At 46.2% G+C, this 13,580-nt stretch overlaps 1 protein-coding gene across 1 annotated transcript in view; it reads right to left on the reverse strand.

Moving 5' to 3' along the window:
- The window catches only part of bi (T-box transcription factor bifid), a 126,425-nt gene that overhangs the window by 11,712 nt on the left and 101,133 nt on the right, over nt 1–13,580 (reverse strand). Inside the window, exon 6 of the mRNA XM_011504802.1 lies at nt 1,846–1,992. Within this exon, the coding sequence (XP_011503104.1) occupies nt 1,846–1,992 (147 nt within the window). The remainder of the gene's footprint in view (nt 1–1,845; nt 1,993–13,580) is intronic.

The following is a 13,580-nucleotide window of genomic DNA, read 5'->3' on the forward strand; positions in this document are numbered from 1 at the left end:
ATGCCGAGGTGCTAAATATTAAGTCGAAGAGACCCGCCGAGAGATAGAGAGAGAGAGACAGAGAGAGATAGATAGAAAGAGAGAGATAAGTTTCGATCGACGATTCACTTTTCTTTCTAATTATCACAAGCGCGACGAAGAGACGCGACGAAATTCACTGAAAACATTCATCTCCACTTTAACGTCGACGATAATGTAAAAACAATGGGAACGGGCGCGCTGGGGTTAATGAAAACGGTGTCGGTTCGATAGCATTATTTTGTTCCATGACATGCATTAAATAAATTTAAACATTGAGCCGAGTGCAAAATGAATTCATGCTTACGATCAATGCCAAATCTCATATCAATGCGAAATCACATTAACTATGCCATATCATTGCTTATCATATAATCTTGTAAACGCAGTTGAGAAAGACTTAGTGTGAAAAGTGCGCGTGTAAGTTCGTGTTTTCCGATTCCGACACTCGCTCGCATGCACTATTCAACGAGCGCTGCGCACCCGTAGGCATTAATAATTCAAAATAAGTGCGTTCGATAATACACGAAAGCTTGTTAAAACGATACGTACGAAATCATTGACACGAGATTAAAAAAAAAAAAAAAAACAAGCGTGCGCAATTAATGAAGCGACATTGATAAGTATTTATAGATAATTCCGAGGCTGGAGTACCATTAATTCAGACTCCCAAATACTACGGGGATTTTTTCATTACTACGACATTGCTGTTTAATTAGATATGAGTTTCTACGCGACAGGCGTGAACGCTTGAGCGAAGCACAGCCGCCCGCCCGACAAATCAATCATTATCCGCTCGTAACGCTCATCGTTATCAACTCGACGTACTTATGCTTCCTGCATACGTCGCGCAATCATTTAGCCAACTTAATGAAATATCGACTTTTCAATGCTGGCACATACCGATCCAGCCTCTTCCACCTCGGGCGCAGCCGCCGAGCTGTAAGAAACGTTGAATGAATTTGAAAAGAGAGACGGGAGAAAAGGCTGTACGAGCTTGCGAGAAAAACCAAGTAGCGAATGTCCATTGAACGGGGGGATGAGAGAGATAGAGATAGAGAGAGAGAGAGAGAGAGAGAGAGAGAGAGAGAGAGAGAGAGAGAGAGAGAGAGAGGGGGGAATGAGAAAGAAGGTAGCAGGCGACGGGCTGTCTGAAAAATCGTAGCAGGACGCGTCTTGGCGATAAGCTTTGCCAAGATAAAGAGCAAAACGCGTATCGTGAAGCCGACGATTTCCGCACGTATAATCCAATCTAATCAGGAGTGACGACAGATGACGCTCATTAAGAGAATAGCTCCCGTGCTTTTCTCTACAATTCAAAAAGTCGATGGAACATTAGCGTTTCAATTTTACGAGCTTCCTCGGATTAAGCAAACTTTGTGTGTGTGTGTTCTTTGCCTCGATCTTCCAACTCTATTCAATCGATAAAATTTTTGGAATTAACATTAAAGTGGCATTTTAAAATTTTATCGGATTATCGCTCGCTAATCATTAGCTCGGACGTTACAATGTTTGTGGAGATATTAGATTGCAAAACAAAAAAAAAGAGTCTTTGATTCTGCTTTCTATGATTTAAAAATTTGCTGACTTCTCGGGCTGACGTTACCAATTGAGTTTTTAAAAACATAAATTTCAATTTTACAATCATGCAGCAGCCTAGGAGCGAGATTGTTAGCTCGTTGTTGTTAAAATTTAGTCGAGATTGCATTCGGCTTATTGTCTATCGCATTATAAATCGCTCGTGCCGTGAGATCGCGGAGACGCGCGTTACGCACACGTAATCAGGCAATTGATTGTTGCCTACGAGGTAAGAAAAGCTGTGCTTACCTTTTCGTTCTGATAGGCCGTGACCGCAATGAATTCCGTCTCCTTGAAAACATAACTTCTGAAGGTGGAGTAGGGCAGCTTCAAAATATCATTAGCCCTGACGAGATGAAACCTCGGCTGGTACTTGTGCATCGAGTTCAATATCGTCTGTAACAAGAAGCGGAGGCTACATTGGGACAGACTGTTTTAAATTTAAACTATCGGTCGATTATTCCAATTAACTCGATCGTTAATCAATAATATAAGCGTTAAAATATCGAGCCATACGACCTTTTTCATTTAAAGCTCCTCTTTGTTTTTCGTATGCGTACAATATATAACTAATACGCCATTGTATAATGCTTAATTATATTAATGGGATGGATGCGCGTAGATGTTGGATCGTTGTTATTTCTTTACGTAAATGATTTTTATCCATGCTCAATTAGGTTTGATCTTAGTGACCTATGATAATAAAAACATATGAATATTTCAACGTTTAAGTTGCGATATGCTAATATCATTTTCCGACACTCGATACTTATTCTATTATGCAATTAAAGTCAGAAATAATTATATATAATCGTCCGATGTGCGCTCGAAGGGTTTTTCCTTAAAATTTTCGCCGTTATTCGCAAGAAGGTTCGCTTCGATGTTGCGCAAATTTGGCTTGGCTAGGCGAATAATTCATGGAAATACGTCTGCAAGAACACTTTAACGTGGGTAAATTACACGTCGACATTAGGCGCCGAGTTTTTCGAAAAGATCAAGGTATCCCTTGGTTCGAATGTAGTCGTCGTCGTCGTCGTCGTCGTCTTCGTCGTCGTCTTCGTCGTCGTCGTCGTCGTCGTCGTCGTCGTCGTCGTCGTCGTCGTCGTCGTCGTCGTCGTCGTCGTCGTCGTCGTCGTCGTCGTCGTCGTCGTCGTCGTCGTCGTCGTCGTCGTCGTCGTCGTCGTCGTCGTCGTCGTCGTCGTCGTCGTCGTCGTCGTCGTCGTCGTCGTCGTCGTCGTCGTCGTCGTCGTCGTCGTCGTCGTCGTCGTCGTCGTCGTCGTCGTCGTCGTCGTCGTCGTCGTCGTCGTCGTCGTCGTCGTCGTCGTCGTCGTCGTCGTCGTCGTCGTCGTCGTCGTCGTCGTCGTCGTCGTCGTCGTCGTCGTCGTCGTCGTCGTCGTCGTCGTCGTCGTCGTCGTCGTCGTCGTCGTCGTCGTCGTCGTCGTCGTCGTCGTCGTCGTCGTCGTCGTCGTCGTCGTCGTCGTCGTCGTCGTCGTCGTCGTCGTCGTCGTCGTCGTCGTCGTCGTCGTCGTCGTCGTCGTCGTCGTCGTCGTCGTCGTCGTCGTCGTCGTCGTCGTCGTCGTCGTCGTCGTCGTCGTCGTCGTGGTCGTTGTCGTCGGTGTCGTCATAGTCGATGCTAAGGGAAAGAAGCCCATATACATGTATAGTCAGACCGCGAATCGCAGTCATTTCCGCCTCGCGCTCCTGTGTCGGTGACTCCGAGGATTGACCGCTATTACCTCGTCGAGCGAAGGGGCATAATTTATTCAACGACCATCGCCTCTGTACCCCCCCGGGAGCGAATGATCGATAAGGAAGGCAAAACTCAGCTTTCTCCCCCCCCCCCCAATCCCCCCCCCCCCCCCCCCCCCCCCCCCCAACGCTCGCTGTCATCAACTCCCTTTACGCTTAATCTTCCTCTCCACGCTCTATCTGTATTTCTCCACCGTCTTTATCTATCTATCTATCTATCTTCGTATTTTCCTCGAGGAGGAGAGAAGCTTTGCCAAGTATGTATAATGTAGCGTGCCACGCGAAAACTTTTGCTATTCTATAGATTGATAATTTTCGCTTGTTTGCCGACGATTACTCGGCTTAGATTGCAATTGCGATTGAGTGGGAAAAAGGGGATTTATGCGCTGCTCGCTATTTATTCATTATGCAACTTTACATTTGTATCCGACCCACTAGCTCGATGGTAAAATTCATGACCAACAAAATTTCATCCCATCGTTCGATTGTTTATTAGATATATTTAAATAAATAATAGCTACACGAGTCGTTCGATCAATTGAAATGCCGACGCTGAATTTTTAATCCATAGAATGTTAGAAATTCGTAGAGTTTATGTGGAGGATAAATGTTGCCTTTCTTGGATTATGGGCACTGCCTGCGCGCGCTCAACACAAGTAAATATAAACATAATCTTGGAAGGATTAATACGATTTTATTAGCTTATCGTTAAACATTTTTCCACCCAACCTTTCGCAATGCTAATTATTCTAGCCTCGAATACAAAGGATATAAAATTCGCGTGTGCTCCCGATAGTTTTCAGAGCAATTACAATATCCGTTGGGCAGTTACTGCGTAAAAAACAAACAAACAAACAAACAAACAAACAAACAAACAACAATAAAAAAAAACAGAAGAAGAAAAGAATAAAGTAGGTATTCATAATTTAAGGGATATAAAATGGCCCTTGTAAGGGCTATAATTTTCCTAATCCTATCACTTGCACGGCATCGAAAAGTAAATGACATCCATGTATTTGTTCTTAATAAAGTTTTCCCTAAGCCGTTCTAAATTCTCTCTCGTAAAATCTCTCCTTCTCTTTGTTTCTGTCCTAAAAAACAAACGAAATATTAACGTCAGTTCTTTTAAGCGCCCACCTTTACGACCTCCTGAATACTCTTTTTCTCTATCTCTCTATCTCTCTCTCTCTCTCTCTCTCTCTCTCTCTCTCTCTCTCTCTCTCTCTCTATGTCTCGTATTCTACTACATGTGCGCGCGCAGAGTTTATTATTAAAAAGAACGATGTAAAAAAGGAACGATGTGGAAAGACGTTTTTCGCGACGAGCCGATAAATATCCCATTTATGCGAACTCGTCGTTAATACGCAAAAAAGTGAAAAAGAAATGCTGAGCTGGAGGGAGAGAATGAGTGAGCGAGTGAACAAGCCCCCGGCAGCGTCTCTCTCCTGGAATTATGGATACGTGTGCACGCGCCATTGGCTGAGTGTACATAGTGGCCTTTATGTAAACGCCGTTAATCGCGGTAGCAGCCGAGAGATTTTCTCTCCCTACGTACCTCTTTGGTGATTTTTCGCGGCGTAACGCTCTTTTAAAGCGTCGTTAAAGATCGACGCCGCCGCTAACGTCGCCGCCACTACGTAAACGAGTTCGGGGTTTATGTGTGCGCACCGCCCGAGTATGGGAAAGCATCGAAGAGCGAGCGAGAGAGAGAGAGAGAGAGAGAGAGAGAGAGAGAGAGAGAGTGAGTGAGAGAGAGAGAGAGAGAGAGAGAACAAGTGAGAGCGTTGATTCGTCTTAGTATGTGCGGGTGGCGAGGGAGGGGGTAGTACGAGGGAAAGATGAAATTTAAAACTGACCATGGAAAACTGCCCCGCCTCCGTCCATAATCACATTAACAATATAAACACTTATTAATGTTTGTCTTTATTCGAGCTCGTCGATTCCAGTATACAGGCACTTTTTCCGTTACGTTACGTTGCTTAATGATAATTCGTTTTATATTGCATGTACGCATGTGTCTCGCATTTGTTGAGTGATATTTCTTTTGTGTTATCACTTGTGAACGGAATAATACCGAATGAAAATTCGATAAGTAAATGCACCAAAGCATCTTCATCTTCATCATCATATTGTAAACTTGATTGCTTATATCGGGTAAACTGTATATTTAAATGCGATAATCTCATTCATAATGGTTAATCGTTTAATGAAAAAAACAAAAACTCTAAGAAAAACAAAAACAAAAAAATGTACGAGAAAATTGGTAGCTTGTACGACGCGAATTCTTTCTAATCAAACTAAGTAAACACTTTGATTTCTTATTCTTAAGAGCTAATAGTGTGCGAAAACATTGTTCGCTCGCAAAGATGAATTATATATAAATAGGGCTTCCCTGCAATACCATGCAACGGCAATTTATAAAATTAATCCGAGCATTATTTATTCAACAATTTCATTATGTGAAGAGAGGTCGAGTGGAGAGTAGCATTAAACGTGTACGTAGTATAATACGCAATTGTACCTTATTACCTTTCACCGTCCCAGCTTCGACTCGCAATCGCCTATATTCTTTATTCAGTCTAGCTCAATCTCAAGGCACGTTTTTTTTTTTTTTTTTTCTTTTTTTTTATGTACAACACGTAGATGATATAATAATGGATTTGAAGAATCAAATGATTATTTAAGATTATCTGCTTTATAAATTATTCAACTTATATAGCAGAGAGTACGAAAAATACATTCAATTATCATGATGAATTCATAATTACACGATGAACGAAGTGTTATCGTTGCGGAGTTTAATAATATCTGCACGGCCATAAGGGGATAAATATTGTTGAAATTTTATATCTAAAGCCATCGCTTAAGCACCACCAATGCTTTTGCAATGTTAACGATTCGCTCTTTGCAAATAAATAATCTTCTTCTTGCGTATGATCGACGATCATAAACAACACGACACTCGGCCTTAATTTCAATTCAATTTTACAATATGGGATATACAATATAATTAACAGTGCCCATGCGTTAAATAATTCCAAGATGAAAAGCAAACAAGAGGTTAGAAATGATATGGACGATGGGACAAAAAGCGCGTTCCTAGAATTGATTAAAGTTGAATTATAGAAGCTAGACGCAGCCGTATTTTAATGCCCGGCTTCTCGGGAAAAAGAGCAGGGAATGCCCGAAGAATTCACCGGCGATACTCCATAAAGTCGAAGATAATCGGTAATAGAGAATCGCAGACAGCAATATTTCCAGGGAAGGATGAGCGACGACCCGGTTGAAAAAGCCACGCGTGGCCCATTCGACTTATCCGAGAAACAAAAGAGGTCTCGCGCGGCATCGTATCGGCCGATCGTAAAAGGATGCTATCGTGAAGAAAAATGTATAACGGACGGGGAGGATGGAGTGAATCGGTGCTCAGCGGTCAATAAATAAAATATCCGAGTGGCCATTACGCGGCGACGCGGTGCACCACAAAGGAAAATAATTAGCGCTCGGCGAGATAGCGCTAATCTAGCGGCATTAGCCTATCGGCGCACGAATGCCGTTGCCGATATTCGCTTTGTGGGATGCCGAGGTGCTACGTGACGGACGAATTGGAATCGGGAAGGGTTTGCAATGTGGTATGTGGTATGGTGTGGTATGTGGTGTGCGTGCGCGCGTGCGGGATGGAGGAAAGACTGCAGCTAAGCTGAAAATTAGCCGTGTAATTATTTTTTATCAGCGCGTGGCTACCGTTAAATAGTGGTTGGGTTCGATGGGCTCGATGAACCCGGTCAAAAATATTCGCGCGATCCTACAAAATCCGCGACGTCGTGCGACTCCTGGTTATCTCGTCGGCAGTTCCGCGGAAGCTCGGGTGCAGCGTGAGCGGGTCCGTGGTGAGCGCTCCGATAAGTCGGAAAAAGAAGAGATTCGAGGCCTGCGAGCGAGCGAGCGAGCACACAGAAGCCGACGCGGCTAATGACTCTGTCCGCGGTAATCTCGGGGTGTTATCTGTCCGGGCTACCTGGGGCCCACCTACCTGGAATCACGAGAGAGAGAAAGAGAGAAACAGCGCGCGCGCGCGCGCGAGTGTGTGAGTAATCCAGCGAGCGAAAGCGAGCGTGGGCAGAATGGCAAGAGGGCGGGAAGGAGGAATGGATTGAACGAGAGAGCGAGAGACAGTGAGCCCGAGGTGCTTTACGACCGATCGAACCACTCTCTTTCTCGCTCACCTTCGAACGTTAAAGAAGAGACAGAGACAGAGACAGACAGATAGACAGAAAGTGAGACAGAGCGAGAGAGAGAGAGCGAGAGAGAGCGAGAGAGAGAGAGAGAGAGAGAGAGAGAGAGAGCGAGAGCAAGGCGCCGGCGTCCATCTTATATACAAGAGATATCGTACCTCTCCTTTATCCACTCTCCGTCTCCCTCATCCCCCCCGTCACTCTCTCTCTCTCTCTCTCCCTCTCTCTCTCTCTCTCTCTCTCTCTCTCTCTCTCTCGCTCTTTCTCTTACGCTCAAGAGCCGACGGACACGCCCGAGTCGAATAAAGGGCGCGACTCGCCTCGTTTTAACGAGCTCCAAGCAGCGGCGCCTGCACCGTCTGCCCGTATCTTCCTCTTCCTTTTGTGCTCCCGTGGCAATTTGTTTGTCCTTCCCCTCATCCGAGTCGACACCCGTTCCCTGCGTATCGAAAATGTCAAGGTCTCTGGCCGCGAGTCCCAAATGTCGATTCTAGTGACGGGATGACGCTACCTCGCCGAGAAATGCAAATTAAAACGAATATACCGAGCTCTCTCGCTTCAGGCAAAACCTCATTAACCTCGCTAATTGCCGACTTTTCCGCCTCTTCGTTTGACCCACTTTATTGTTTAGCCGATTGACGAATCAGCCGCCTCGCGTTCGTCAATATCGGCGAGTCGAGCTTTATTCACAAATTTCCCACGATAACGAAGAGCCGCGCGTTTCATGCGACAAATATACAGTTGTCGCCGATTCCTAACCTTCCAGATGAATAATACATGAGAAATAGAGCTTGATCGACAAGACGCTATTTAGCTTTTTCCTTACTTTCATCGGCCTTTCATCTTACGCCACGATAAATGAATAACTTACCGATACGCAATTGCACACTTCAATTATTCATACTTCCAGGCACAAAAATTTATGGAAGGAAAAAAACATAAAAAAAAAAAAAAGAAACAAGAAAGATGAAAGAAGAAAGAAGATAGAGAAGAAAGAAAAGAAATGAAAAACGTAGGAAAACAAAAACAAGATATGAAATAAAGATGAAAAAACAGAGGGGAAGAAGAGGCAAGGTCGTAACAAAGGAAAAGTCGAGAGAGGAAGTTCGCACCCATTATAATTGAAAAAGCCATGGGAGGTGCGGGGGGAGGGGGGGGGGAAAAGGTCTTTGATTAGTTATGATTGTATTCGTGGACCGTGATACTTCATTTGCACTCGGCGCATCGCAAAATCGCGCTAACCTTGTCTTTGTTTTCAGCGCCACGACAGCGATTTTACAATCGCCGCTTTCATCGCCGCTTTCATCGCCGCACCAGCGAGGCTAGATGGGCCGTGGACTAGCACAGGGATGGGGCGGTTGGGGGGGGGGGGTCTAGCGCCAAGACAAAAGTCATCGATAAGCCGCCCGAATGAGGGAATAGGACGAATTAAACGACCCGGTCGCTACCCGGTATAGCCAGCTCGGACATTCTTCAAGGCCACGACGGCGCCCAACCATACGCGAATATATCGCGAAGCGATTGTGTAGTCAATGTCACATAATCCAGCAGCGACTGTGCGCGGCAACTGTTTGTTCGCATTGGCTTTTTGCTCAAAACCCGGTGTTTCTAACAATATTACGCGAATGGTTGAGCCCTCGGTGCACATACACGCGGCGATGCTTTCAAAGAATAAAAATTGTAATGAAGGTTGCTCTACGTGTACTCGCCCTGAATTTAGTTGCGGTAAATAATTTGCAAGTTACGCCGTTTATCGCGTCTCGTATGATCAATCGCATCGAATCATTGGAATCTTCGATTTCATCGATCGCAACAGCGGTGGCAATGAATTTCCCACCGATTGATTACTTATAAACACAGTCCACAAGGCCATGCCAACAACGTTGTGATAAATCTTTCGATAAAGTACGGCAGTGTCAGCCCGATAATAAGAATTTTTTTCCCCTTTGAAGTAGAGTTTGATGAAACGAGCGGGAGCTTCAACGTGCAAGGGAGGCGCACATCGCGTCCGAAGGTTAATTTTCCGTCGGGAGAGTGGTCGGCGAGAAAGTGGAAGGAAACGGGGAATACACTTGCGAATAGGCTCACATGCCTAAGTCATAAAAAAAGCATTTGCGTGAAAATGAGTGCGGGAGAGAGAGGGTGGAAAAGGAGGTTGTTCCTTTCACAAGACCGCGCTAGAAAATAAAAAGCGTGACAGACAGACAGAGACAGACAGAGACAGACAGAGAGAGAGAGAGAGAGAGAGAGAGAGAGAGAGAGAGAGAGAGAGAGAGAGAGAGAGAGAGTGGAGAGAGAGTGTGAGCAAAGAGAAAAGCCTGGATCAGCTCTATATAAAGTAAGAAGGTCGTTAGCGTAACGTGGACACCCAGCGCGAGGTCTTTCGCACAGAAGGGAATGATGCACGAGGGGTGGAAGTTTTAACGCTTGCGCGAGCCAAGGGTAGTTCACCTCCGTGGTCGTCGCGCGAGCGCCATCTTGGCTGGAAGCGGCGGCGCGCTGAAACTCTGGGAATGCATTTCCGCGGGGGTGTAGGTGTCCGTGTTAGGAGCCAACGCTAAGACGTAGCTGGTGGAAGGTCGAATACACTCGATCCCGGCTATCGACCGTGGCCGGGGCCGTCGGCCGCTATCCGCTCCACGCTCCCCTCACCCCGCTTCGCGCTCCACGCTCGCCGATCGCGAACCGCACGAGCAAGCGAGATAAATGGGCAAACAGCGGCAGCGCAAGAGTTAAGTGGGCAATGGTCAGGCCGTGACGGACAAAGTAGTCGGTAAGTGGTCTCGAGGTAGAAGGGAGGGTCGTAGGGGTTGGAATGTTATGTCGTAGGTCGTGGGGATGTTATGTTGTGGACGGGGCTGTGTGTAGAAAGAGGAGAGCAGTTAATGCCAGTTAATGCAGAGTTTTCCGTTTAATACGAGCGACGGAAGCAGCCGTTGACGGGCAAAAGGTGGAAAAATCGGCTGGGCAAACAGTGGGGAGAGCCGTGCGTCAGACTCGAAGGGGCAGATTCGAGGAGCCGCGGCAAACGTGAGAGCAGCTCGAGCTTCCCGAGCTTCCCAGGAAAGCAAGACGAGTAGTTTAGCAAATATTTGACAAATATTTCAATGCCTCCAAAATAAATATATATAGTTAGCCAAATGCAAGGACATACAGGATTTTTATAGTCCCCAAAATCCATTTGCTCCTCGCGTAGCTGCAGTCGGCTCTTTATGCTTACTTGTGTTCTCCTTCCGAGAACGCTCGACCTTTCGAGAGGGCTTTCTCGAGTATTTGTAATGGGTGGACCAAGACGTATTCTCGGCTTTACGAACGGACAATTAAAAGGTGCTTAAAGCGATAGTGTAATTTCGAAAAGTACTCGAGTAAAGCTTAAAGCACGCGTCAATTCGAGTGCCGGCTATTGCTGGTAAACGACGTCTCTCGGTGTAAGGCGTGCGCGAGACGGCAAATGTTAAAGGATTATCGGTGCGTAGTTGCGCAAGCCGAAGCAGCCCCCACCCACCCATGCACACACAGACCTCACCCCCGTTCCCAATGTTTATCCGTTATCGAGTGGAGGAGGGCAGTCGCAATGCTAGACATGCTTTGGTATAAAGAAGATGTGGCAGCGAAAAGCAATTGCGATTACTTGGGGCTAAGGAAAGCAAGTACGCCACGATGACTTTTGCGAAGAGAGTGTGAAATGGAGGAAATTCATCACTGGAAGTGGAAACTCTCATTGGCGAACGCTTTTATAGCGTTTTAATGCGCGGATACTAATGAATTTTCGGACATCGAAGTTGCATCAAGAGCATCACATTCGGGATGAGAATGCATTTACATCATCTTAAGTCGAGTTACGCGATTATTATTTATAGAGCAAAAGTGCAAGTGGTGGCTCCATGGTAATAGTAATTTTTCCAGTTCATGATAGTTCGATAATCGCGCGAGTCACTTTCTTTGGACGATGAATTCATCGAGTGAGAGTGTTGGCGCTATGTATCGATCTGGCCACGCCTCCCAACATTTGCCTCTCATTCCCTCACTCTCAAGATTTTCATTTCTAATCTACCTTTCGATTTAATGGCAAACGTGTCTGTATCCCCAATCGATCAAATCAAATTAAGTTTTGCCAGTCAGTTGAATAAAAAGTTGACAATTATCGAACGTAGTGTTGTAATATTCATAAATCCCAATAACTAACGTAGTTTTGTACATTTTCATTATTTCTGGTGGTGGTGCGAAGGAGGTGCAGAATGAGAATTGGGGAATGGGAAAATAATTGCTAAAAATAATTACAACAAATGATCCTATGATCCTCTAACTCTAAGGTATACACGCGCGCACGCGCGCGCGCGCGCACACACACACACACACACACACAAGGAAAATTGAAATGATTTATACTTTAAGTAGGATGTACATCGTTTTAAGACCTTCGATTAATTTTGAATCGCCAAGTTTTTATTTTTATTTTTCATTTGTTATTATTGTTTTAATGTTTAATAATAACTTTTCAAGAGAAATAATGACAAGGCGAGAAGAGAAGAAGATTCACTAAAACGGCGTCTTCGATGCTCAAGCCGAGCATAAAGTATCGCCGACAAAACGAGCTGTGGCTAATTGCAATGCAGCCTCGACGACTCAATGCCTCGCAATACCAAATTCGCAATGCCATCCCTTTTTGGCCTTTACCCTCGCAGCCGTGAACTCATCACGTAACCCCCAGCGGGACAAGAATCCGTGGCCCCGTCAGCCGAGCGCGAACGGCAAAAAAAAAAAATAATAAACCGGGAGACGCGGCCGGAATAGACAACGTCCAGACAATGCTGCTGATTGAAAATCAGCCGATTTGTCCGGTACACGCCCCCGTCGGCTTATTAGGGATGCGCTCCCGTGACCACCCCGAGCTTCCGAGCAACGTACCGCGACCCTGTAATTTGTGGCCGACGCGCGGGATAAAATAAAAAAAAAAAAAAAAGAAAAAGCAGCCAAGGGAGAGCGATCGACGACCCCTTCCGTGCCCACATTCTCCCCGTGAAAAACGGCTTACGGCGGCGCATTTCCTTTTCCCTTCCCTGCGCTACCGATCCGATTGCTACTCGCGCTCGCGTCTCTTGCCCTTTACGAAGGGACGACGACTGCCTCGAACGTCCCCCTACATCTTGCCTGGCCTGTTCGACTCCAACCTCCAACCGACGACAGCTAAGAAAGAGTCAGTTTTGCCGCCAATCACCTTTAACGAGTCACGCTTAACGACTCATCGAAACATTGCATTTGCATGTTAATGCACTTTTCATTACCGTCGCCAAATCGCACTGCAATGCCATTGAAGCAAAACCATGACGAGATTATGAGGATGAGACAATAATACAATGAACGGCTGGCCCAGACGGGGCATACGATCACCTAATAGCGAGTATGATTGAATAGGAATAGGCGCCTCGGACTTCGGACCAGAGTTACAACGTAAGAGAACTTTAGCATGTGACGGTGAGGCGTGACGGTCAGTAATAGGATGCACGTTGACTGGCGATCATCGAAATTATTTGCCCATCGATGGGGCGCGATGCGAGATGACGAGAATTTCATGCGCTAACGTCGAGCGTCGTCGCCTGGAGATAATAAGCAGGGTCGAGTCCTCGCGACGAGCGAAGAATTCGAAAATCACGTGACATCGGCATTAATCGATTAATCGGTTGGTTAGTAAACACGCGGGAAATTTTCCTACGGCTGCTGATAAACTATCTCATTCATTAGTGCTTTCGCGGCAGCTCGCGCGTGTCGAATCTCGCGGGCGCCGCGATAAGCCCCGCAGCTCGTAAATTACGCAGGACCCCCGCATTAAATGATGGAGATGGAGGAGGCCGTCGCGGGTGACGAGCGCCTCGACTGCGGCTGCGGCTGCGGCTGCGGCTGGGTCTGTGGCGTGTGATCGATGATCGTGGAGCGGGGATAGGGGACGGGGAGAGTGCGTGGAGGATAGAGCGTGGGGGGGGGGGGGGGGGGCGAGCGGTGGCG

Source organism: Ceratosolen solmsi, unplaced genomic scaffold (genome assembly GCF_000503995.2).
Source record: "Ceratosolen solmsi marchali unplaced genomic scaffold, CerSol_1.0 scaffold70, whole genome shotgun sequence".
Lineage (NCBI taxonomy): Eukaryota > Metazoa > Arthropoda > Insecta > Hymenoptera > Agaonidae > Ceratosolen > Ceratosolen solmsi.